We start from the raw sequence: 27,894 nt of genomic DNA on the forward strand, positions 1-27,894 counted from the left end.
TGGTTTCATATCAGACTTTGGTGCTGGATTACCTCAGAAACAATACAGAGCAAAAAGAAAATCTGAGGCAAATATAAGTGCAAATGTAAAATTAAAGCAATGGGAAATCATGTTTTCCTTCATGATTTAAACTACAAACTAGAAAGTTTGGGTTACTACACCAAATAAACAGGTTTTTCAAAGCAAGTTAGCAGAACATATAGGCACATCTGTACAAAGGTGAAGCAAGGACAGAGGAGAGGAGAGGCTAAGTCTTGAAATCACTCAAGGAAGAAGAGTTCTGCCTCTTGCAAACAAAACATGCTGAATCTTTATTGCAGCTGCAGAATGCAAACAAACACAAAGCAACACACAGAAGCTGCCAGAATCAATAAAAAATGTGTAACTAAAATAGTCTTATTCTCAACCAGAATGATAAAAGAAGCCTTGTAGAAAAAGCACCCACAGAGGCACAGGAGTCATTATCTTCCTGCTTCCAGGAAACATAAGCTACAGCTCAGAGAGTCTTAAGATACACACCGATCAATCAGCACTTCTGATGATGCTGTCTTGCTCATAATAGCTTCTGTTGCTGGGATCTATCCATGTCCATCACACAGTAATAGGTGCTCTGCTTCATGCTGAAAGGCCTACGATTGTACCTTTGACTAAGACTGTATTGACATCCTGAATTTTCCCAAAACCATGTTTAGAAATGGCTCCCACCAAAAAACAAACTCAGTGTGTCTAACAGCAATGTTAGTCTGCTTTCCCACAAAAGCCCAAGAAAAGAAAAGGAAAAACTGCCTCTAGTTTCTTCATTTATGTCATTCCCATCCTTACATCAGGATCTCCTCCCGAGACAGGATATATTACACTAAGGTGGGGAATGGAATAAAGAGAAATCCAGCTTTTGCTCCAGCTCTGATGTACAACAGTCAGAATTAAATAACTGACTTCGGAATCTGAGTTGTGCAGAGCCTTGCATCACTGAGATGTTTTTAATTGGATGTAACCTCTGGTTGGTTTTTTGTCTTGGAACAAAACTTTAGAACAAACCTAGAACCTTGCCCTTAATTGATCTTTCTTACATATAATTTGTTTCTGTTCTCCTACAGGACTCCTTGATTCATAGAATCATAGAATAACCAGGTTGGAAGAGACGCACCGGATTCATCTTTCATTGGCTGACATACCTTTGATCCATCTCCTTCTGAATGTCTTTGTTCAGTTCATCAACTTTTTGCTGAAGTTTCTTTCTTCTTTGCTCTGGTGGGAGGTTGCTGAAGTCTTCTGGCCCTGCTCCCTGCACAGTGGGATGGAAGGAAAAAGGGAGAAAAATCAGAGCCAGAAAGAATCTTTCAGGATTGCATTTTGAAAACATCTCGCAAAAGTCTGTGCAATATTACAATGGTCTGAAGCACTGTTATTCTTTGTACTGAGTTCCCTGTTAGCAGTTTGGATGCCCTAGGGATAATCTCAGGACCACATCCTGCTTTCATACCAAATGGACGATGCGAGATCAACTAAAGAATGCCAGAACCCAATGGCAAAGCCGAGAATCTGTCTTTATCCATAGTTATAACCAGATGTTACTTAACAGAATAACACACCCATGCTGATCTTTCCTGCCTTCCCTTACTCCGCTACATGGTTTAGTGTTTGATAGGAATGGTTGGACTCGATGATCCGGTGGGTCTCTTCCAACCTGGTTATTCTATGATTCTATAGCATCCCCATAAAGCAATTTCATGCTCTTACTCATGTGTCGCAGTCATGCTTTTAATGTTCACTATTAATCGCTGGCTCGGTCTGCATAGCTTGAGTGCCGGTCCAATACAGTTAATTGTGTCAGGGCTCTCCTGAATGCACTAAAGTAACAGAAGTGCCTCTGCTGGCCCTCTGCAATCTAAAACTACGCTGCATACTTTCCAGGATGCACATTTGATGTCAAAGTCTCTCAAATACTCCCCTCTCATTTGCTCTAGCATAACAATCAGGAGTTGTATCAAAGCCACAGACTCAATCAATCTGAAATCACAACCGAAGAATACAAGTGAAGACCACAGTGATTACCTTTATGCGATTCTGCTTGAAACCCCCTTTTCTGCCTTCAAACAGCTATGCTTCTTCTTGATTACCTCAATTTAATATAGCACATAGATGACATAAAATGTATCCATACTATTTTCTTAAAAAAAATCACCCATTTTTGTCTGGCAGGAGGACAAGGGGGACAGTTTGGGGGGGCTATACTGAACATACATCAATACCAATTAGTTGCACCACAAGGGAATGAGGTTCTTGTACGTTATCTTGAATTTATACAGGTTTTTCTTGGTTTGGTTTCTGCTCATTCCACTCATTTCTAAGGGGGAATACCAGCCTATGGGAGAAAAAAGGGTAAAAACACAGAGCTGAGTAACCAAATCCAGGGCCCAGCAGCTTACTGAAAGCTTGTGAGCAGAACTGCTTACTAAGATGCCAAATCTCTCTCTGAGGACCGTGATTTAGTGGACACCCTGGCACAAAAGCTGCCCATTAGACCCTTTCAGCTCCACACCAAATGTGCTCTGAGACAGAGAGCTCTTTCTCCTGCATTTGCAGAACAAGCGGTTTAGCAAGAGAGCATGTGGGTGTCAGAGGGATGGAGAACAACTACAGACAGGTCACCATCTCCTCTGGTCCAGCCATTTCAAAGCAACAAAACAGGCAAACCTAATGAAATCGCTGCCACATTGATTTTCACTAAAAGACGACATATACGTCTCATTAAGGCTTGACCATCTGTGTAATAACACGCTTATAACTTCATTCCATGAGACAATGAGAAAGCAAAGAGAAGATAAATGAAGGAAACATAAGTTACACTCATTCTAAAACTGTAACCACGTGAAGTCCTAGCTGTGCTTTCACTACTTGCTGTGTGTGGTACAGGACAGATATATTCTAATTCAGTCATTAATAATATTTTGCTTGACAGTAACTCCCACATCACATCAGACATGAGAATGATTCAGTATGTTTTATGGATAACCTATACACTAAAGCCACACGTACCTTCTAAAGACAAGGCATCTGGATGTAGATTTGTAAATAAACAATCACTCACAGGTAAGACTATTTAACATTCTCAATTGTAACCAGAAGAGACTGGTATGCTTGAAAATACCCTCAGCTATACATTAGAAGAATGCAATAGATGTAGTGAAAACGATTTAGAAAAGCATCTTGCTTTTCATCTTCACCTTCATTCAAAAGCTCTAGCCTGGACTAAATTCAGTGTCTTTGTTCACAATGCTTCAGACCAAAGCATTTGTGTTGCATGCCTGAGACTGGGAGGTGATGTCAGACTATTCCATGCTCAATAATTCCCCAATATCACAGAGGCTACAGTTCCTCCTGCAAAAGGAAGCGTCAAGGAACAGTTTTTGCACATGCTGGGCACGTTTCATGCTCCCAAGCAAAAACACAACTGTGCTCTCTCTGCTACAATAGTGAAGTGGGGGAAATCTGTGCTCTTTTTGATGTGCTGCCACAGGGCCAGCAGAGCCAGTGCTCACTAGATCTCCTCGCGTAAAGATACTGGGATTTAGGACACAGAGTCCCAAGATGACAGACCATGAAAAAAGAGGCCCAGTTTTTGGGCTGAAGCAAGATACAGGGAGAGCGTGGGGTTTACCAGCCCCAGTTCTGGCTCTCATACAGCTAGAGGACACGACAAACAAGCCAATTCCCTCCACCTGAGGTACATGTGGGTCTCAGTCCCCTGCACACCTTTCTGATCTGTGCAGTTCTTGGGGAACAGCCAGGTCAATAATTTATTTTGGGATGACTTATTCCTACATACAAAGGCTCAGCTCAGCTATGGAACACACTCACACTGTGACCAGGAAAAAAACAAATGGAAGTTCCTGCTATAAAAGTGTCTGACTACCAGGATAGGGATTTGGCAAAAGCCAGAACAAGGCTTGCAAGTAAGCAGCGCCTTCCATTGCTCCTCAGGCCCACCAGAGATCTTCAGTGAGGAGCAATATTGCTAACAGAGCCCAAGCAAGTCACTGTTGACAGGGCAGCAGCAGGACCTGAAACCTCTAGAGCTACAGCAGGTAGCTTCCACAGCCTATTTCCTCCAAATAAGTTATTATGAACAGATCAACAATGATAGATCCAAGAACAATATATGTGTAGGAGGAAGAGAGCACCTAAAGGCACCGACTGGTACGGAACAAGAAAACTTCCAAGCTAATGCAGCTAAGGTGCTACTGCAGATCCTCTCAAGCTTCTCCAAAACCTCAATCAGTTATTTGTGGCTCTTGCATGCTGGCATGAAGTAGGGCAGCAAACCAGTCCCATACTCCTTGTGACTGGGCTCTCAAAGGGCAGAGGAATGCAGACAAGCTGTCGGGAACAAGGTGTGGAGTATCTCACACAATCCAGTACCTTGTGTATGAAGTTGAGCACATAATTTGCTTTCCCAAGTATGTTCATCCCTTCCCCTTCCAACTCAGTAATATATTGTCTTACCGTAGTTCAAGAAACCTTCCAAGCTGCATCCAAGATAGAATTTAGGATTCATATACATGGATATCTCTCCAATTGCGAATTCAAATCAGATTGAGTTAACCTCGTTGGTTAAGGTTTACAGAACTTGAATTAATATCATTATTAGTTATTCTGAAGAACTACATAGGGCTGTAAAATGTAGGTGATAATGAGGCAGATTTCCAGTAACATCTGGATAAGGAAAGCAAACTTTGCAGCTATGTTACACAGAGACATGCATTTCTCTCTGGAAAAGGTCCAGCAAGCAAAGAGATATTTTTTTTCTCTTTTAATGTTTTTATATATAAGGTAGCAGAATTACTCGATACTGTTTTTCTACATTTTCATAGCCCTAGATTATAAAAGTGAAAACTAAACTATATATTAGAGTTAATTTTTAGCAGCTTATTAGAGAGACTGAATTCTGATCACCTCTATTAGACTCCAGACCTGTGTATTCAGAGTTATCTGATAAATATCAAAAAAAAAGCAAACACAAAGAAGAAACAAAATTTAACAGTTAATTTCAGTGTCATCTCACATGTGGCACAGTGCACATTAAAACACACACAGCAAATTGTGATTAAAACACAGGACAGGCATGCTAAAAATGTGCTTACCAGCTTGAGAGAAAGCTTCATGTAAAAATTGGAGAGATATGGGGTGGGGGGTGGGGAAGAAAGAGAAAAAAACAACAGTGCATCAGTAGAAGAGGAACTTGTTCAGACTGACGGTAACAATAAAACGACACACAACCCCCTTGCTGTTGGAAGGCAAAATGGGAAACACTAACAGGTCTCTGCGAAAGTTCACAAGATGGGCCAGTGCTACCAGGCGGCTGCCGTCTGCTCGATGGAAAAAGAACCTCTACACGTGGGTGCTGGCCCCGCGGGAGAAACCCAGCCTGGGTCGCCTCATTTCCAGCAGCTACAACAGCAGCAGTGGGTTTTCTCATGGCAGTAACAGTTGAGGGAAAGTCCTCAGAACTTGCAAATATAAGTCACTCCAGGTCAAAAATGTGCGGTGATGAGCACCAGTCGCCTCATGCCAGAGCTTGGGAGGAGGGTAAAACCCAGCCAAATCCAGTGACAAGGTGAGTATGGCACTTGGCCTCCCGTGGGAAAGGGCACAATGGGATCTTAAGTGATTTCCTAGCTCCTAGTCCTACATCCAAAGACAAATTCCCCAAAAGATCCCTGTTGATTGCACACAGTGCTGCCCAGGCAGTCATTTAAAGTCATTTCAAGCTCTTGAACAGTTCAAAAACACTCAGTCTCAGATGCACTTTGGCCACAGTCAGGACCAAGAAGGAGGGAAATAAAAATCTTCTTCTCTTAACACTGAATTGATTTTATGACAGCACACTAAGACATTATTAAGCTCCTTAAACAACATACACGATCTAATTCTTCAAAGGTTACTTGGTAAAGAGCCAAAATACTATGTTTTAGTTACTCTGGGAAAATAAGGCTAAAAAGAAGCATATGCTTCAAGGGCCTGCACAGCAGCGTGGCTGCCCCTGTGCCTGCTTCTGCCCTCATCAGGGTCAGGTTCAGCTCTCAACAGCTCTGGAGGAACTCCAAAAATGCTCAGAGAAAAAAATGTGAGTGGGTAGCTGAGCACCAAAACTACCAAAATACTGCAAGACATCACCACAGTTGCAATTCCAAAGGTTTTCCAAAAGCAGGGAGGCTAACGGTGCTGCCGGGCTGTCCTTGGTCTGTGCCAGAGAGCACAGAGTAGCTGCTGCTCAAGGTGAAAAATCAGATTTTAAAGGGAGGATCATAACCACATGGTGCTGTGCCAGCACGTCAGGGGCAGTGGATCTACGCTCCAGCTACAAAACAAACCGGTCAGGGCAAAACCACATGGGCTCAGTGCTAGAGATGCGAGAGCTGGGAAACGCTTCTTGCTCCAGGCAATGGTCTGACCTGTGAGACTTCAGAACCTCTTTCCATTCCAGAGATCTCAAAGCAATTTTACTACCAACAGCTCTCAGGTACAGCGTCTCAAACACATACTGTGCTTTTAGCAGAAGCTCAATTCTTTATGATTGTATTTAAAATCAAGTTGGCTCCGCTCCTATGAATTTTTTGACAGCGTGTTTCAAGAAATACCCATTTTCCAAAAATAACAATTATCATGAGTTACCAGAATTTGCACAGTAATTCGTGCCAACCATTCAAGAAAAACACACAGCCTCGCAGTAAAGAGTGAAATACTCCATGGGAACTGATGCATTCAGCAGCAGCACAGCGGTTCAACTTCCCTCTGAAGTCCAGTCCATTAGGAAGTCGAGACATGATGATCATCACAGTGCAATAAAGAAATTCACTCTCTCCACTACGAGGCCATTAAAAAAGGCAAACACAGCCAATCCATTTGAGAGAAACAGCATACAGGAAGGAGAAAGAATGAGCTAACATATGCTGCTGAGGAAATTCAGTGCAGGCGGCTTTTGTTTGCATAATTGCTTTAGCGCTCCTGTGAACTTTAGCATAGACATGATCAGCACAAATTGAGATCCTTGTACATGTATAGGACAAGACTCATGTTGCAGAATAAATATTTACCTATGAAGCACTCTATAAAAGGCACAAATGTCAGCTACATGCGCTAGTTTCTAAACACTACTCGCTCTAAAGGCACTAAACTACTGCGGGGCATCATCTGCATCAAGACTATTCTTTTGCTGTAAATTCAGCAAATTGGAAAGGGGTTATAGACACTGGATGCCAAATTCTTATGCTGTTAAGTAGGACAAAAATAGAGAACTTATTAATAGCATTTACAAATAGTACATCAGGGATTGTTATAACCAGAACAAATAACAAAGCAGATCATAGATCGGAAACAATGAAATGCTGAAACAAGTCATATTCAGTTTTCCATTTCTGAAATGTATTCATAATTTTATGTGACAGCAATTCAGTTTCTGTAACAAATATAAGCAGATTGAGAATAAATCTGCATTAAAGACTAAATAACTACTTTTGCCCTTTCTGTTGGGTTTACACAGCTAGAAACTTGCTCACAGCTCCTAGGAGAAAGGGGCATTTTTCCCTTAAGTGATCAAATAAATTACATTTCTTCAAAATGAGCAAATCCGTTTCAAGCTGTCAATTTAGAACAAGTCTAGCTTAGCCTTGCAAGGGGAAGATGAATAGTCTAAGAGCCACAAGCTACAATAACACATGAGATAGCATGAAAGCCAGCAAGTCCATGTGTTATTGGACAGTCACGGACACTAACCTCACTTACAGAAAACAGGGTTGAAATAAATCACTGGACTTCCATACAACCAAGAGGTCATTTTCTTTCTTAGTGGTCCTGTAACCATCTTCCCATACTGTGCTTTATCAGGGTATCAGATTTAGAGGTCAAATATCTTGATTTCATGAACCATCGCTGTTACAGAGCGTTCAGGGAAGTCTCAGAAAGCTCCATGGAGTGCTCCACGACCAATGCACAGAGCGTGTCACTGCACTGCTGTAAATCAGGGTAGGCTCACGATGCTCAAGACCGCATTCATAAAATAATTCGGAATACACGCATGGAACCTGTTTGTAGCACTTGCAGTGAATTTCACAGGTCCAGCCACTTGAATTGTGCCAATTTCAGCATTTCCAGGGCTATCAGACACTTCTTTCCTGCACATGGCACAGTAAGCTGAAGCTTGCCTCCCACCAAATTTTCCTTTTTCTCTTTTACGAAACGCGTTTCCACAGCACACACTAACGGCGTTGTAAGTGGGGTTAGCGACTGTGCAGCAACGGTATGGGCTGATCACACCATACACGGACTTACAACATATTCCCTAGCCTCAATGGCACACGTGGGTGTCCCTAAAGTCCTCTTCATGAGTTCTTTGTGAATATACAAAGACTGTGTCTGCTGCTGAGTCAGCAAGAGAAAACACATCCGTTACACTGGAGACGAGCTCGGCACCTCTGTGTTTACTGCTTCTAGAGCTTGGCGTTTAACTAAGCCTGTAAGAGGAGGTTTCCTAGAAACTAGGCGAATATTAAGAGTTTAGCATTCTCTCAATAAAGCAGCAAACACCTTAAATATGCAAGGTCAGAAAACATCTCTCCGTGCTAGAGTAAATCATGGCTTTAATGACCCCACCCACCAATAAGTCTTGGTCTTGGCACAGATTTATACATTTATGTTAGAATAACAAGAATTTCCAGGGGCAGTGAATGGAGCGGGTAGGAGAGGGAGGAGTTTGATTTGTTTGCTGTTTCTGCATGCTCACAGAACAACAAAGCGCTGAGCATCCAGGCAGACCAACAGCTGAGTATCTAGGGAGAAGACTGCACGGTGCGTCACAGAGGCAAGAGGGGATGATAAGGGAAAACCTTAATGGGGCAATGGAAATAAAATCATGTTGTAATGAAGTCAACAATTTCCACCAAAAAGGAAACCACAGAAGTCCCTCCTTATGCCTTATGGAATCGCTTGGAGGCTGGAACTTGGGTAAGGACAGGAATAGCTGCATCCCAGCTCGCAGACCCATCCTTCTCTGCTTAATCAGAACCCAGTTTCCAAGGCAAGAGAGAAAAGGCAAGTCCACAGAATGCCACACAGGGTAATTAACAGGTGTAAGTTCTGCCCCTGGATGTTGTTAGTTCAGGAGTATTGCTCTTTAAATAAAGGTGCTGATGTTACTGCCGCTATAGCAATAAAAGAACACAAAATTAATATCAACTAGCAGGATCCCGAGTCTTCTTTGTCCTCAAATGGAATTAGAAAAAGCAGAGCAAGCATAAATGAAATTATGACTTATGTAAGCAGTTCCTCATTTTTTGTACTCTTCTGACTTTAACTTCCCTGAAGAGACAGAGTTGATTTCAAGTGTTCTACTACATTTACTCTGCCTTTTGAAGAGTTATTAGAAACAGCACTCAAAAATGGTATGAAATACTTCTCCCCCTCCTTTTCCAGTTCTGATCCATGACAAGTGCTAGAATGGACATTTTTGCTGTTGGGGTTATTAGAAAGAAGCTCTGAGGAACATGCAAAAAATTTGATTAGAAAAGCACAGACAGGACTCAGCACCTATAGCTTTAAGCTTTTTTTTTTTAACCACACTAGAATTTCATATTGGCAGCAACCACTGATACCGGTATTGCTGCCTCTACATTAAACTTGCATCTGTTGTAAATTGTTCAGGCATCTGATTCCTTCCATGAAAACAAGATTTATTGGATTTTTGGTTTGGAAGCAAAATGAAAACCAGCCTGGGCACATGACATATCATTACTAATTATATAATTAATTTTAACAGCCACCAGTGAGTTTTCTGCTTCAGCGTTGTAACTTCTCTTTCCAAATGCAACGTAAGACGCTAAACTAAAATTTTCAAGGGAATTACTAAAACATGCTGCCTCTCTAGACACGTTCAGATATCAAAGATTTCATGGTAGGAGTGTATGGGAACCAATTCACTCTCATTTCAAGGATCAATTACAACATGCAGTTCTGCTGGTGGCGTTCATCCTGTTAAGGTCTAGAATCATCCACATTGAGTAGTTCCTTTCCATGCACTTCTTGAAGCCAGTGCTAAAAGGGAGTAAGATCCAGTCTCCCCTGATATAAATAATTTGCTACCCTGGTTTGTATAGGAGTTAACAGCTCAGTTTATCATCAGAGCTGGGACTTGCTTGGCAATTGGGTTGAATACTCTAAAATAATCCTTCAATGCCCTGCACCTCTACTGCAAGGTGTCTGGGGTGAGCAGATTTTTGTCTCTGAACCAAACCAGCAGTGCGGAGACAATATTCAGAGCAAACGACATTATTCTGTGTCCAAAGACAAATGCCTGTTACATTGTGCTGCCCTACTGGCTCCCTGCACGACCTTTCCAAAAGCTCCTTCACTGATGTATTTCTGTACAGATCAAATGTTCTTCTGTATAGAGAACACTTGCCCTCTACGTCCTTCTAATTTCTTCGGTAGCATCACAGTCCAGTATTCATAAATCACTGCTGAGGCTACTGAGCAGAATTCAGATGCTTGCAGATTTGGCAGGACAGGAATTCAGGAAATCTTATAAAACTTAATATGGTAAAAGCAGAATTAACAGTATTATCTGGCTATACTGAATACAAAGTGGGTCACATCAACCACATCAGCTGAAACAGATGCCAAATGCTTATTTTTCATCTGATAAATTAACAGGATTTGGGGGTGGTTCTTGACTTATTTTTCGCCTGGTTACAATTATTTTATTTTTGAAGGTTGTAGGGCATTTTCATGATCTTTCAGTCTGGCCATTTGTATAACAAATCACCAAGGACCTATGAAACGTGAACTTGAGAAGTGTTCAAATCAGCCAAAGCAAGCTGCCAGAGCTTTGCAGCCTCTCCGACGCTGTATTTCTGGATGAACCAAGCAGCCTGAATTCGCCTCTCTGGAAAATCAGACAATGACCTGATCACTGGCCTCCAACTCTGCAGGAGGAGTCAGGCAGGAAAAGTATTTACATACAAACATCCTGGTAGCTTATGGGGGAAGGAAATGAAATGCAGATTTAGCAATAGCATTTCCTTGCACATTTTTAATGAACATGTCAGCAGAAACTTGAGGGATTCCAGAGGAGTCTATAGGAAATTACTCTCATTATTTCATTGTTCACACAACCCAATTAAAACCAATACGGCACACAGGATTCATAAGACTTGCTTGGACTTCTCAGATAGTTAATACATAAAATGAAAGACTTGCCTTGGGAAATATTAAAAGCAAGTTCAGCCTGGAGAAGAAAAGGCTCCAGGGAGACCTTAGAGCAGCCTTCCAGTACTTAAAGGGGTTACAGGAAAGCTGGGAAGGGGCTTTTCATCATGAGGGGAAATGGTTTTAAGCTGAAAGAGGGGAAATTGAGAGGAGATCTTAGGGAGAAATGTCTTACTGTGAGGGTGGGAAGGCACTGGCACAGGGTACCCTGAGAAGCCAAGGGTGACCCATCACTGGAGATGTTCAAGGCCAGGTTGGGTGGAGTATCCCTGATCCAGGGGGAGGTGTCCCTGCCCACGGCCGGGAGTTGGAACAGGATGGTCCTTTGAGGTCCCTTCCAACCCAAACCATTCTGTAATTCTATAATTGCTTATACAGCCAGGCACTTACTATATAAAAAATTGCACACGCAAAATACAAACTTGAGAAGTGCCAAACTACAACCAAGGGAAGGACGTACATTTACAGAAACTGCCTCAGGACAACTTAGAAACTTCCCGCTTCCCCAGTGAAAAGCACCAGAAACGGGATTTTGCGGGTGTTCTGAATGTCCCATTAAATGACAACTCCCTAGCAAAGAACCGCAAACCACTCTGTATAAAACATCTTTTTTTTAAATGTATTGTCTGTAAGCAGATGAGACAAAACATGGTTTCTAGCGCTGTTCTCAATTCTCTGTAACTAACCACTGAAGTTCCCCATTGAAATCATCTCTACTTTAATACAGATCCAGCCCTCGGCCCTAAATGTCAGTGCAGTCCCGGGAGCAGAATTTGGGCTTTTTAAAGCAGTCACTTCCTTGCTGAACAGCCTGCTCCAAAAATGTTATAAAACACTGAACACTTGTATCTGCTTCCTGTAATTTTTATAGAAGGAAATAATTCTAAGGACCTTAACCTAGGAGACAAAGCCAGGCTATGCCAGCAACTCCTCAGCACAATTGTGACACGTGCAAGCTACTGGGAAGATAAAGTCTTGGTTTGCTTGCAAAATGGAAGATGTTTATCTTGGTGATCGGTCATTTTATTTATATTTGATCAAGATCACCAATGAGAGCACTGAATTCAATTAAACTGCGTGCGTCACAGCAGTGGGAAGTGAAAGTCAGTTCAGAAACCAACAAAATCCGTGGGCTTAATGGGAAACGTCCAGAAAAAGACCCACAAGCCTGAAATTCTACATGCTCTTCTAAGTAGGGAAGGCTGCAAGGACAGGCTAAACACAAAACTTGGAATTTTTCCCTAGATTCACAATGGTTCATCAGATAATGTTTATCAAATTCTTAGATAACATCTCTCCTCCACTGATAAACACTCGCTGGGAAGGTCATTTACAGGAATCAAATGAAACCTTCCCATCTTACTGAAACTTCATGCTACAGGACACAGTTCAGGTCCTGGAGGAGTGTCAGTCCCAAATATCTAGAGCCAATTGCAATCAATACATTCGGGTAGCTGCAGGAAACTTTAAACTCCATGTGCACTCCCCAGTCTCCACCAACAGGGCAGACCTGGTTCAAAGAGCACACGTACCACGAATAACTTCATTATCAGCTATAGTCTTTCACACCTGACCTGTTGTTTTATCTTAAGACTCAGACTTACTAAGCAAGTGAACACTGCAGCTTCTGAAGCACAATCTGAGGCAGAGTTCCTGGAGAAGTCCCACACAGAGGAGTACTTGGCCATAAAATACAGGGGAGTCCTCTTCCCAGTACAGAAAGAGGGGTCAGATCTCTTCAGGGAAACATCTGAACTTGCAACAACCGAGGGCTGAACTATTTTCTACAATGTCTCCTAATTTACTCTCCTCCTCCTGACACCGATATTGACCTGAACCCACCCTGCAGGGAAGAAAACTTCTCTCATCAAGGCAGACAACGTGCAGCAAAGCTCTGAACGGTGCTCCTCCATACGCACTCTGCCACAGAAATATGCAGGGCTACTAAATTAATTACTCTGATTTCTGCATGACTATTACCTAATGTTCATCTCTTCCTTCCATATTTTGTATAATCTCTCCTTCCCCAAAAAACAGAATGAGTATTTTTCATCAGCAACTGTACTTTTTGTGGTTTCATTATGGGTTTTTTGACTAGAAATGGCTTCACAGGTTGGGATTCCTTGGATTTGCCTACATGTTATGATAAAACACAATGGATTCATTCACAAAACAAAAGTTTTACGTAACAGAACGTGCAATAAAAGCGTAAGAAAGCAAGAAAGGAGAAACAAAGAGAGAGAGGTATCCAGAGGAGAACTTACCCCGCGCTTTAGGCTCCTGAAGCAGTGGATTTTGGGTTTGGACGTCATGAACTCGTTGAAGCGATGGGAGAGGGGTTCCTTTTGCTGCTTGGGAGACTGGGGGCCGTTGGGAACAGCAGAGGGTGAGGCAGAGGCAGGGGGAGGAGGAGGGGGCTGATGGGGGGATGTTAAAAGGGACATAAGCTACGTGTAAGAGATGGAGAAGTGACAGAATAAAAACCAAAATAAAAAGATAAAACACAAAAAAAATAAGCATCAAAACCAATATTTGAAATCCAGAGGAAAAAAACCAATCAAATAATTAAATTTTAAAGGCCATGGTTCAAAAGAGGGGGAAGCAGTATTTAAGAGTTTTGTTAAGTGAAGAATGTAATGAATGGAAGTTTTAGTAAGTGATGCAACAGAAGAATAAGGCAAAGTATTTTGACAGGAAGCTCATGCAGACTCTTCCATGCAGTGCTATCCCCATAAACTGCCCTGCTCTAGCTCTGTGGACAGCTCAGAATAATGCATATGGAGAGAGCTTTCAAATACCTGAATTTAAATGGATCAGATAAGGAAGGTACCTTAGTGCCCAGTAGAGTTTCTATTATCTGGAAAACAACAAACCACATTCCTTCCTGCTTTCATACCTCTGACACGTGCATCACACTTCACTTTTACAAGTTATTGTATGAATTTGCTCAGGAATTAGCCCTGGGTTTTGTTTCTGGCTACACTGATGCCAGCACCAGACAGCCCTGTTCACCAGCACAACAGGAATAGCCTGTTTTGACCAGATTTTTTTGATTCTCTGATAAATAGAAGTGGCTTGGTAAGGGTCAGAGCAAGGGTGAGATCAAAACAACAAAGCTACTCTGGGCTTCCATCAGTGTTACTGAAAACCAATTCAGTCCAGTCACCCTGACATGTCTGGTAACCCCAGATAAACGCTGCCATGCATTATGGTGTAAAATATGACAGTGAAATGAAAAAGGCTCAATGGACACATAAGTTAATATGGTCTTTTAAGAAGTCAACTGCTCGGTTAGTTATGTTCCGTTAGTTGTGCTTAAGAAGAATGAATCACAGCAATTCCTTGTTCCCAGCCACCCAACTGCTGAACCCAGTGCACAGACTGAAAAGATAACGCAAATGAAAAGCCAGGGAGAGTTTTAGAAGTGTCAAAACAGAAATGCCACACAAAAGCTTCCCACAAGTAACACCGTTAGTTAGCACACGTGGCATTAGATAAGTGGTAAACAATTCTTTCTCTGAGTTATGAACAGAAATGGACCATGGCAGAGACATCACAACTAAAGTTAAATTAACAAAAACAGCAATGTAATTAAAGAAACTATATAAGAAAAAAATTTTAAGATAAAACGAAATGTAAGTAACCAAAGACTACAACAAAACACCATCATTAAGACATCAGTTATTAACTTGCTGAATCTCAGATGCTCTTTTAAAAACTGTAATTGCCAGGATTACTCAGCAAGACAGAAGTTATCGACTAGACACAGGCTAGCACTAAGCTCAAGTTTGCAAGTCAGTACCTTATTTTTCTTGATGAATGGCCATAACTTGCCCTTGGACTTGCCACCAAACTTGGGCTCAGACTTCCCATCCCCTCTGGAATTGGAAAGGCTGGATTCTGAGATCGTTCGCTTCATTGGTTGTGTGTAGTCCTCAAATTCAACATCTCCTGGAGGCTCGAACCCTGATTTAAAGGCTTCTATTACCAGCTGTGAATCCTGAAATGAGACAGATCCAGCACAAGTGTAAACATCTTGGGTCACTGACTGCATGTCATGCTCCCAGATACTAAAGTGATAAAAGCAGTTAAGAATACAACTACCACCCTAGGCCAGTCAGAAGGTATGACAACTGGGAATATAAATCTCAGTTTCCTAATAGATCTTAAAATAAACAAATTAGATATGGAAATAAAACAGGTGAGCTTTAGTCTCAAATAGTCCATTATTCCTGTTCTGAAATTCTAGTTCATTTTCCAAAGGCGTCGCAGAGACCAGTCAATACTCGAAATATCAATTGACATGAAGCAGAGGACTGTGGTCTGTTTACGAAAACAAAACCAACATATCTATGACTAAAGCACAGATCACTAGCTCACTGAAGATGATACTTTGGAGGAGCGAACTCTGGTCTCCTGATTGCAGCCTTCCACCAAGTTGCACGACCTCAGAGTCTGACCCCAACCCAGCCATGTTTTCATCCTCTTTGTTTTGTTTCCAACACAAATCAAAATTGCGATACAAACCTCTTCTAAAGGCTTTTTCTTGTCTACTGGGGAAAATCACTAAGAGTTTATTACTGTTAACTTCACTTACTAGAAAAACAGCCATACTCAGTAAAGAAGCAGACAAGTGACTCATAACAAAGATTCAAGGTATGGAATTGCTGGGCACGCAGCTATAAGGAAGCTACTGGAAAACCCTGATAAATACTCCCATATAAAGGAGCTCTTGAGTGATCATGCTGCCACAAGTTGACATGTTGGTGCTTGTGACCTCGGGTACCATAAATGACAGAGGTTTATGAGCTTTTATGAGATTTACCCAACACCTGAGCAGTCTAAGGTCATGCAAGAAGCTCAACACCTTGGAGCAGGCACAGGCTGGGAACTTTAGGCACTGTTGTTAAAGCCACATTCCCTTTTGGCGCTACTGGGAGTGAGAGATGCAAGTCAGCCACACACTAGCAGTAAACAAAGGTTTTGTTCCTTTTTTTGACAGAGGGAAAAGGAAAAAAGAAATGAAAGCAAGAACGATCCATAGCATTTTCCCCAGTTAGGTCTACAAACACTATTAATTATACATAAGTTCAAATTCAGACTACAGCTTGCCAAATGCATTTAGATCTAATGGATTCAGAAAAAACTTATTTGAACGTAATTCTTATCTACTTGACTCCTTGGGAAGAGAGCTTTTTATGTTACTGTTCTAACAGTTTTCCTCCAGGATCATTAGAGAAACTGTGCCACAGCATACAACTATCTCATTAGTCTCTAGAGAAGAGCATCACCAGCCCGTTCAGATAAAAAAGATGAACTTGTTGCTTTGAAGGCATTTCACAGATTCTGCTTATGCCTGTAGGAAAAACATGATTCATGAGAAACCTAGTGGGATATGAACATATCCAGAAGCCAGGCTCAATTGAGCAAAACAGATATAGGAAAATCTTTGAGGAAGTCTTCATGGAATTGTGGAGAAAATTAAGGTTTAAGATCGTCAATGTATCAGGGGTACTGTGAAATTCCTACACACTTTTCACAGAGGCAGACAACACTTGCCATTTTTTCTCATCCTAGTTTGACATTAAAACTTCCTGAGATCTAAACATTTGAAGAGATTTTTAATAGCAGTCATAAAAGTAAGATGAAGAAGGAAGAGAGAAGACACTATAAGCACACACAAGGTTACATTAAATACTCCATCAGTATTTTATCCTATGCATGGGGCTTGTAATATTTTCCTCTCAGTTCTACACCATTCCTTCTATTTAGTCAAACTATCCTTCCGCTACAACGGAGTTAAAAATAACCAGCATGTTCCATATATCACAGAGATAATGTCATAACAGGAACTCCAACATTCATAACAAATTAATTTTATCTACTGCAAGGGCCTTCTGAAGCAAGTTCTGCAGAGGTTCACCTAGCAGCCACCCCAACATATCCTTGCGACATGACCTCTGTGTTGTCCAAGTTGTTAAAAAAAGCAGTACATTTACAACTGCACTAGAAATACAGGACCCCCCAGCTAAATCCAGACAGTTTTGATGGATATTACTGGGAATTCTACGTGCTTGAGTGAGGGCATGAAGCAATCCTATTTACACAGTTGCAAATTTAGTAACTAAGCCTGGAAGACTGACCATGTTGCAAGAGGGCATGAGGAAAAACTCTGGGATGTTTAAGCTGCAGAGAATATAGAAAACATTAAATCTGTCCCATATGTCATTCTGCTTTTTAACACCATCCAGCAAAACAGGGTCTTGTGAAGAAAAATGATCTTTCAGAATCCTGCTAGCATCCGCAGAGGGAGGCAACACGGAGCTGGCTGGGGAAAGGAAACCTGTTAGCAGTCTGCACTTCCACCGTTTCAGACTCACTGCAAAAATACATCCTTCCTCAGTATTGTACTACACGATTCTGATGCTACAAGTCATATAGCAGTTCAGCCACCATACAAACCCTGCCCTCCTAGGCCAATGTTTGTAATAAACTCAGCCAAAGATGAAAACTGATGATCGAAAAGCTCTGAGGTACCTACACGAATTGTTTTTGTTTCACACAGTAACGCCTTAGCATCCGCTGGGCTTATTTTACTGACAGCAAAAAAAGAAAGCTGCACAACTTGCAGGTTCTCACATCCTTGCAGCTGGTGGTGACACACAGTTTAGCGCACACACAGCTAGAATTGGTGTTTGCTCTATTTTTTGTTCTTTCTGACCAATTCAGCTTCTATATTTAAGTTGTGGGGTTTCCATTTAAAGCCCTCGTTTCTGAACGGAGGTTGCTATACAAAGAGCAGAGCTTTCATTTAACCTCTCCCCTTCTTCAGTAACCCTGCATGTGATCTCTGGGTAGAATGACAATAAAACCAGACAATACCAAGAGCTGAATAAGAACTCCAAATGCATCACTGCCTTTTGTCAGTGTCACCGTGACACTGACCTTACGCATTTCAAGTTTGGTGATCCTGTACTTCTGTTTATGATTAGTGGATCCTGGAGGTCTCTTCCCAGCTGGGAAACACATGTCTGCGTGGGCCCAGAGTTTCACACAAAGCTTTTCCTGCTCGGCAGGCTCTCGGTTTTGCTCACCATTGTATAAGCTATATTATCACCAGCTGTCCTTGCATTCAACTTCCCTGGAATCTGACCTCATGTTCAAAGTTGACCGCAGCACAGATCTAGTTGACTTTCCCATCCCAAGTTTTTCAAGCTTGAAAAGATAAGTAAAGGAGAATATTTAACCTGAATCTGATGAGAAGAAGGAGAAACTCTCCCAATGGCAGCCTAAGTGAGCCCAAACCTGCTTAGAACATTACGGGGTGAGAAAGGAAAAGTCTGTTAACTCTTCATGAGTGGCAAAAGCAGTACATTATCCCAAAACACAGAAAATACAGCTTTTAAATCGCTACTGTGTGCATCTGTGGCCATCCCTATGAAGCAGCAGGACCTGCACGCTGAAGAAGGGCAGAGTGAGAACATCGCCTTCATCAGAATTAGAAATTACTGCTACAGAAATAAAAATAAATTTAAAAAAATCCTTCATGATATTTAATAAAAATCCCAACCCTTTATGGACATAACTGTTTTCCAGGTAGAACACAATAGTCTCTCTGTAATTGCTTCAATATAAAAAATTTGTTTAAATACATTTTTATTAGCGTGGCATTCACAGGAGACCCCTTACTTATCAGTGCTCAAAGCTACCATTTCCTAATGTCATACTTCAGCACACGAGCCATCAATCTGAACTATCTGCGTGCAAGAAAGACTAACCTGAATATGAAATTCACAGTGAGTCAAACACCCACCTTAAGCCTTGTGGGTGTTCTAAGACCTCACTTGAAGATTCAAACAGATTAGAGGCTTAGATATGAATCTCCAACACAATTTCACCATGCAGCACCAAGAGCTGTACCTCAAGAAGGGTACGTTGCTAAACACTGCAATCTGCACCCCAATTGCCTCTTCTCCCAACGTGAAAAAGAAATTCTCCGATTCCTTGGTTTCCCAGGCTGCTCTTGAAGAGAACAATTGCTGAGCAGAAAGCAGTGGATTCATTTCAAAACTTCAGCCCTAGGCTTATGCTGCCAATTACTGGAGTCTCCAGGCTCTGGGCTCTGAACAGCTCAGGAAAAAAAACGTATGGGAAATTCAAACCGCCAGCAAGACACATGCTGTTTGTATTTGAAAGACTAACATGATCCATGAGAGAGGCTCAAAGAGCAAGCAGAGACTTCGTTTATGAAGGAAGAAGATAATTCTGAAAACAAAACAGAGAACACATTTGCCTCCATGCTAACTCAGGAAGCTCAACCAAACTCTTTATCAGTCTTGTTAATCAGGAAGGCTTGTCTTGACTCCTACAATGATCTTCAGAAATCAAGACTCGCAAGAGCTCACTTACAGATCGCAAGGAAATCTCAAGTCTGCATAGGAAGAGTTTAAATTAAAGTAGAAATCTCAAAGTTGTCTGCAATAATTTCTGTAGCAAATACTTAAAATATTTCTATTACTATAGAAGTAAGTAGAATGACAACATTCCTACAACATCTGGTTTTCTGACTATTACATACAGAATCCATCTGAATAAGAATTGATCATTATTAGGCATCTGGAATTATGTCCACCACCTTCCATATTCTACACAGAAGCTATTTTTCGATGACAGCATTTAAAAATATTAATTACCCAGCAAAGGAGTGAATATTCCTAAAAGAGGAGAAAAAAATATAAAACTAAAGTTTGACAGTAGAGGCGTTTCTTACTGTTAGGTAGATTTAGGAAATAATCTGAGCACAGCCTTTCTCAGTAGCCTGACACAAGAATCTAGTCTTTGTTTTAGTTCTATGACTATAAAGTCCTCATGTGCAGCCTGGATCCAGGATTTAAGTCTCCATACAGAGGTGATGAATACTAAAGATGTCAATCAACAATCCAAACAGTGCCACACTCACATTCTTGTGATCGATTGATTCCGCAGCCTTCGTTATTTCATCCAGACACTTTCCAATGATAGGGATCACTTGGCGGTCGACCTCTGCGAAAGTTTTCATGGATTCACCTATCCTCACGATTCTTCTTTCCTCCATATCTTGTATTTTCTAGAACATAACATTTAATTCAGGTCAAATATCAAGATAAAATTCACAGTTTCAATCGATTTTTTCCCCCACCATACACCAGCTGCTTTAAAATTTATGGTTAAAAGAAATATATTTAACAATATAAAGAGCGGACAAACTAGAACAGCTGTTCTCATGAAGGGACCAAGTGATGCTGTTCCCTCAAAAATCAGTGCCATTCTAATCTCTGTTACTACAACTGCATATTTTTAAATTAAATTTTTACATTGAAAATTGCTCATATGTCAAAACTCCAGCTTTAGACTTTTGTAAGGATGGCTCCTAAGGCTTTCGAAAGCATTTCTGCAACAATATATTCTTTCATTTTCTGTGAATGTTCTGAAAGACCTTAATTTTCATACCACTGCAGAATCCAAGCAAACAAAAACCTCGATGTGCGCTTTCCTCCTTTCCCCTAAAAGGTAATTTTTGGTTTACAGGCCATCCTATACATCACACATTGTTCACATCAGGGCTTTCCAAAATGTACTCCCTGTTGCTCAATGGATTCAGTGCCACAATCCCCACCACCTATTCCATAGGCCTCTTGTTTACAAGAGAGAAAAACTGAATGTTGCATAGGGCTATTATTTCAGATTATAACAGGACACAGAAGGGCACGAATAGGAACTGTCTCATATTAGACTAAGGGAATCTTATGAAGCATCATCAGTTTAAAAATCCCCATTTTCTTGAGTGATCCACAAGAAAAATTGTTCACAAACCAACTTATTTCAACATCTAAAAGAAAGCACTAGAGCTCACTGGTAGTGAGAAACGTACATCTGCAGTACTTTAAGCATGTTCACCTACAAATGAAAGCATTTACCAGATCTACTATTAAACACAAATACTTCACAAAAAATTCATATCTGGGATAATTTATCTCAAGACATTGGTCTAAAACACCATGAAGAAAAAACGGAGGTGTCCATTTAGTTAAGAAGTTCCAGTTAAGGATAAGAAAACACATATTTGCTATGCCAATATCAGTGATTTCTCATCAGATGAGTATGTGACACTTTCTCCCTTAAAGAGGTTCTATTTTCCACTTCTGATGCTGATGACCCATTACAATGGAACAAGCATTTAGAACTTCTGTTCTGCTACATTAACCTCTCTCTCCATTCAGTCAAGCACAAACTCAGGTCTTCAGTCAATACAAATCTGATGGCTTTTTTGTTCTTTCTCTTTAGACACCCTAAGACATGATCAGCAAGCTTGCTTACACTCTTTGACATTCACTGCTGCAGAATTATTATGGTTTAAACTGAAACATCTGTGAAGTCTAATTTGAAGGCAGCTATAACAGGCTGTGAGGCTTTACAGATGTAACACTGCCCAGCTGAATCCTGGCCCAACAATGCAAATAATGCTCTCATTCCCCAGCTGCACGGACACAAGAGTTTAAACTGTGAGGATTCCAAAGACTATCATAATCTGAGTGACAATTCAACATGATTTTCCCTAGATATTATTGATAACTTGATACCTAGTCTTAGAGAAAGGGACAATTCATCCAACCAAGCTCTCCATCTCTTCTGTTGGCAGACAGCATATAAAATTTGCTAACAGAGAAGATAATTGCCCAAAAGTAAAGGACAGGGTCATAAAACTGAGGAGACGTGCAATATGCCCCAAATCACAAGATTCTGAGCCACTGTGGCTCAGTGCCAGCGACTCTTACCTGGAAGATGTTTGGTATGTGCGTGTAGTAATGATCGTGCTGCTCACTGTTGAACTTCTGTAGAGTGGAGGAATATTCCGCTTTGCTGTCTTCTGCCATTTGATGTCGCAGCTGGGCTTGCTGCCTTGCCTAGAGAAATGCCAAGAGAAATTCATAATTTAACATGGAAAGAAACTGCATTTCTTCTCATTTTACTATCCTTATCATTAGCATATGGATCTCTGAACACTTCAGCTTTTAGTTTACTCCTGTATGTGAAACAGTTCATCTACGTCAAGCAAAGCCTGCAGCGTGCACGCTGGTGCTGTTCTGTTCTTGGGTTACAACAGGCCATTCCCATGAAGTGTTCTGCATTCTGTGAACGCCCTCTGTCCATACTGCATTTAAAACACCAAAATAAGTTTGCCCCTCTACTATCCTGCTCAGGCATTCACGTTCTCTGGATGCTTGTGGATGCTCCTCTTGCTTTGTCGTATGCCATGCTGGATGGCACTTGCTTTTCCCAATGAATTATTTCCCTGTTGAATAACAGTATTTTGCGGGGTGGAAGGAAGCAACAAAAATCCCTACACAGTCAGTCTCGTTTCACACGTCTTAGCCAACACAATCATGGCACATCATCTCGACTGGTGCTCCCGCTGTGCTCTCTGCAGAGTCCTTTATCTGCTCTTCCTTCAATAGTGCTGGCATGAAAAACACAAGGAAAGGGGAGCCTGAGGAACAGCCGAGGCACAACTCCCTCCTTATTTTTACCCACACAGATGATTTGCTTTGCTACCCAGCATAGCAGAGCGCTGGACAATTACTCTCACTTCTTTCCCTAGAACAGTCTGTCCTCAAGTGACCCTTCTGCATTTTCAGACTCTTCCCCTTACCGTTCTGCTTCCCTAGGCCTTCTGTTACCCATTTCGCTGCCCAATATCATTTCCTTACTGCCTATCCCATCTGTTCATTGCAGTTGCCTTTTCCTTCCTTGCTGCTGGCCTTCAGACAGCAGCTCTTCCTTCTTCTGCTTTGCTACCAAGCTCCCTGCAGCCAGCTGCCTTTACTCCCTGTGCCCACTTGTTGAAACTCCCCTCGGAGTTCTGCTGCTCCCACACACCCTCCACCTTTCCCACTCTCACCTGGACCACAAATGTGCTCCTGTGAGAGCTTAGGACTTGGTTTTGGGAATCAGAACAACTATGGGTTTGCACTCTTTCTTCAGGCACCCACAGAGCCTCCTCACCCTTTGCTGCTGACCCAGCCCTGAACAACGTTGTGAGCATCCAGAAAGCATCATGTTCCCATCACACTCTCAATTTCATAATAAATCCATTAAGAAAGAAGAAAGACTGCTTCAAAGTTATGTAAAGCATGTTGAGGTGTTTCAGGAACAACAGCACAACAAATAATTCCGGCATCTTCCAACTGGGCTCTCCCTAAAACCAGTTCAGAGCAGGGTTACTCTCTGAACTGTTCCAGGCAGACAATAGTTTCCTGACAATAAATCCATGAAACACCACATCATGGAACACTTTAGTAATCCTAACTGGAAGGTAACAAATTCTGCCAGAAGGTTTCAAATCTCAATTTGCAAAAAAATAAGCTTCCCTCCCATCTGTCCAGCTCGCACATCTCACCTAATAATTTATTTCATCTCAATTCAGCTACTTCTCTTGCAAGTGCAGTCAATTGCAGGAATTTCCTAGACCCCATTTCCAGTCTTTCCACAGAAATAATTCAAGTGTAATGAGTAAATGTTGGGCACTGAGCGCGTAACAGGAGACGAAACAGTAGCATCAAATGGAAAAGACACTGACCATAACCAAACCAATAAAGCCAACAGACTTCCAACTTTTCCTGTTCCCCAAGATTTCTAATTGTCCACCAGCTCTTGTAAGGGATGCTCGTATAACTTCAGAGAACTGAAGTGAAACTCCAAGAAGCATCTGGCATTTTCCTGCTCAGCACTATACAGCTTATTAAACTTTATCACCCGCACACTCACATAGAGCTACACTAAATAAGCATAGAAAACAATACAGCCTTGTACTACAAACAAATTTACCAACAAAGCAGCATCAGCCACAGAAAGGCTGACAGCTGTAAGAGAATCATGTACTTCTCTCCCAATCCCTTCCCCAAGTTCCAGCTGCTACAGATCAATATCCATTTGTGATGCCCGTTCTCTCCTTCTACCTAAGAGCAACCCATTGTCTGAGCTGACTTCTCCAGCAGCTCCAGTCCCACTCTTACAGCTGTCTCTTTCACAACTCAGGAATTTGTCCCTTGACTCTATTGTTGAAGCAGAAAAACAAGAAATCCATTATTACGCATTCCCAGGCAGATCCAGCAAACTTTAAGCCATCAGAGTTCATTTCCATGAGTGAGCTCATTGGTCGGATATGAGAAAAGTGACTCTGAGCTAAATGTATACAGGAGTAGATGCTCAGTTTCCAAAACGATCTTAACTGGCCCCAAACAAGAGGCAGCAGCAGATGAGTAAGTAAAATTGGGTACACTCCAAAACTGAGAATTTTTGTATGAGAGCCTCAGTGATGTTTTGTTTCTCCTGGCCATTTAATGCATTTGGCAAGCTTTAAACAGTTTAAATATTTTTCCAATGAGGTATTTGGATCTTAAAATAAAAATTAAAAAAAAAAAAGTCTAGAATTACTTCATTTGAGTATGTCACTCAACCCAGCTGCATCACTTCTGGTATTACCACAACCATATTTTATAGCTAGGTTCCTGCACTCTGCTGAAGCACAGAATGATAGAAATGAGCTGATGACATTAAGTTTCACATACAGAGTAAGGGACGTGGTGGGCTGGAGCTGCACATAGTCACAGGAGATATTTCAGGGGCAATTTACAGCTGAGCTATACAGAAAAAAAAAATTGCCTTCTTTACTGTTCACTTGTGCCTGCAAACAGCTTCAGAGAGAGTGTTTTTAGGGCTTCTTAGAGTTAATGTTAAAATATTTGCTTTGAACAGTATTTTCAGGAGGAAAGGCTTTGGAATGATTTGTCTCTGGAAAACCAGATCATGACTTCAGATAGATGAGGATGATACTGTGACACAGCTTTCAGTCAACACACTCTCTCATTTAACTGGAGAGGGAGGACTGAGCAAGAGCTCACGTTTCTAGCATCACATGTGAAACCCCAATCCCGATCTTCTACAGGCTGCCAGATTACTCAGTTCTAAGAGATGTCAAGGCGAGGTACTCACAATGCAACCAAAAATCCCCTCCAGTCTTGAAAGGAAGCAAGAATGAGGTTGCCTTTCAGCATCATAAGAAAGCAGAAAAGGGTCTATATATTGGAGGGATTTGTGGGCAAAAGCAGACCAGGTCTTCTGCATGTTTGCAAAAGATAGATTTTGCACACATACCCCCCAGCACGTATCTTTGTAGCATGTTTTTGTCCCCAAACAGCCTGTTTTTGTCAAGGCAGCTCTTCTGAGCTCACATGGCAGCAACAGACCCAAAAGGTCACCTATGGCAACCCATGTCTCATCAGAAAATGCACTTCTAAGAATGAACGACAGCCCGGTATTTGAGCACCATGAACTTCACAGCAAGCATAGAGGTAAATATCAGATTTCCACTGCTCGGGCAATCAGATTTAAACACAAGCACAGCAGAGGAGTGTTTCCTTGCTCGCTGATAGGGCAGAACGCAGGGCAGCAGCAACTGCAGGGCATTATAACTGCTGAAGTGCTTATTCTTAAAAAACAGTAGAACTATGGCTGCCTTCAAAAAATTGAAATAATCAGGCCTTAACAGCACTTATCTTATGCAAAACCCAACGCTAAGCTCAATAGCCACATGAACTATCAACAGGCACTATGGATTCTATCTCATCCACAAGGTAGCAGAAGAAAACAAACATTATTCTCTCAAGATTTTTTTAACCACATTTCCGGCACGTTTTCTACCTAACCACTGAGTTGCAAAAAAACAGACTTTCAACCAGCATCAAAAGTTAATTCCAGATGTTTAAATGATTCCACCAGGAATCCAGAGATGGCAGGTTTAAGCTACATGATGGATACAAGGGTGAGATGTTGATGCTCGAAAATCTTTCATGAGTGATGTACATACAAAAGTATTTATTTCCCTTTAAAATAAGCAATTTGAAGGACATTAACCCCGCAGCCCTCTGACTCTGAAGTAACTTGTGTAAGGGACATACATTTAGTCTGAAACTTCTCATCAACTCCTTGAGAAACCCTGCACTATAGCAATACAATGCAATTGAAGAATCACTGCCCGTCTTAAAGAGAGAAAAAAGGTTCTCCATGGTCCTTACAAACACGCAGGATTAGGAAAGTTTTACATACTGATCTGAAATCAATCCTAGCACTTTATGCCTTTGACCAGCAGTCAGGAAAAGAAATATTATAACAGGGTTATAGACATCTCTTATGATGGGCACTGTTGATCCTGAAGGAGTGAGGGAATGTTAGCAAACTACTGTGCCTCTCAGAGAATTAAAAAGATCAATCTCTAGAGTATTACTTACACACCCCTCACCCCCGCAAAATGCAGCTCAATAAGAAAAGCAACTGGTGATCAAGTGTAGGAGAAATTTCTAAAAACCAAGTAGACCTTCTGCCATTTCAGTCTCCAATACAACCAAGAAAGAAGGATATTTTGCTGAGAACAACCTTCTAAGACACATTCCAGACACAGCAAGAGGGTCAATAGACATACTGTCTTCTGGGTTTACACAGACAAAAAATGCAGCTCCTCAGGGCTGTTATGGTGGGAGTGATATGAATAACTGAAAAGGGCAGAAAAAAGCTTTGGCTGCCATTCAGCTGATCCACAGCGAGTGAAACAGTTCAACTTCTCAGCAGTTGCTCTTGTCCAGAATGGCAGAGTTTCCAGTCAAAACTTTGGCGTAGTTTTCTTTCTTCTTTCTTTTCTCCCATTCCCCCTCCTTAATTTTTTTTAAACCCAGACAGCATGTGAGATGCATCACTGCCAGGCCACTGCCTGCCAAAATAGATCCATCTTTGGTAAATCCAAGATCAGACTAAAATGCAAATACACACACACACACACAAAAAAAAAATATCACTCCTGCCCCCTTCCCAACCACTCAATCCCTTCAAAATAACTTAATGATAAAGGCAGACTCAGAAACACTTCACCAATTTCAGGAATGCTTTCAATTGCTCACAGATTTCTCAGCTGCAGGCTCTGACCCTCCCTCGCAGCCAGCCTCACGTTGCTGCGCTCTGCTACACGCGGGCACCATCGCGGGTGCCTCTTGGTAGCGACAACACTGGCAGCGTTAGCAGAATTATTAATAACAGTGGGAAACGTGCCATGGACTTGGAAACAGAGCCAGGATTTCAGGCTTTGATTTATACAGCCTCCAAATCAAGCCCCATTGTTTACTATTGTACAATAACCAGTTTGGTCTCTCTGAACTGGCAAGCAGAAAAAGGGTTTGAAATTTGCTTTCCTGGAAGCAAGAAGATAGAATGGGGGGTGCAAAAAACCAGACAGGACAAAAGCAAAGAGAAAGATCCTTACTTTTAATAGTAGAAGAGGTGAGTAAAAAGATTTTAGAATCTGTGGATTCCCGAAACCCTTTGGCTGAAAATAACACACAAATGAACATAAAGCTGACAGGGGATGGAAAAACTTCATCACCAGATCTCAGGAACTGCTTTAGGGCCATCTACACGTGTAAGAGAAGGACTAATATATAAGAATTAACAACAGCAGCGAGTGCTGCTGCACCATCCTCTAGAGAAGTACCTCTCAGCATGTTTCTCCAAGGCTTTAGAGAAGGAACTGTGTCTTGTATCCAAAAG

At 41.5% G+C, this 27,894-nt stretch overlaps 1 protein-coding gene across 20 annotated transcripts in view; it reads right to left on the bottom strand.

Annotated features, from left to right (window-relative positions):
* Positions 1 to 27,894, bottom strand: part of FNBP1 (formin binding protein 1) — a 94,749-nt gene that overhangs the window by 7,148 nt on the left and 59,707 nt on the right. For 4 of the 20 annotated variants that reach the window (XR_011338855.1, XR_011338856.1, XM_069873228.1 and 1 more), the window contains exons 7-10: positions 22,077 to 22,205; positions 20,222 to 20,368; positions 15,065 to 15,262; positions 1,176 to 1,285 (exon numbers count right to left, since the gene is read on the bottom strand). Coding sequence is in view for 13 of the 20 variants with exons in the window: in XM_069873228.1 (XP_069729329.1) it covers positions 1,176 to 1,285; positions 15,065 to 15,262; positions 20,222 to 20,368; positions 22,077 to 22,205 (584 nt within the window). In the remaining 7 variants the exon portion in view is untranslated. Of the gene's footprint in view, positions 1 to 1,175; positions 1,286 to 4,956; positions 4,993 to 5,144; positions 5,160 to 8,331; positions 8,419 to 13,526; positions 13,710 to 15,064; positions 15,263 to 20,221; positions 20,369 to 22,076; positions 22,206 to 27,894 lie in introns of all 20 variants that reach the window. The other 16 variants (XR_011338850.1, XM_069873219.1, XM_069873218.1 and 13 more) reach the window with 8 other exon arrangements.

This window comes from Phaenicophaeus curvirostris, chromosome 20 (genome assembly GCF_032191515.1).
Source record: "Phaenicophaeus curvirostris isolate KB17595 chromosome 20, BPBGC_Pcur_1.0, whole genome shotgun sequence".
In the NCBI taxonomy this organism is placed as follows: Eukaryota; Metazoa; Chordata; class Aves; order Cuculiformes; family Cuculidae; genus Phaenicophaeus; species Phaenicophaeus curvirostris.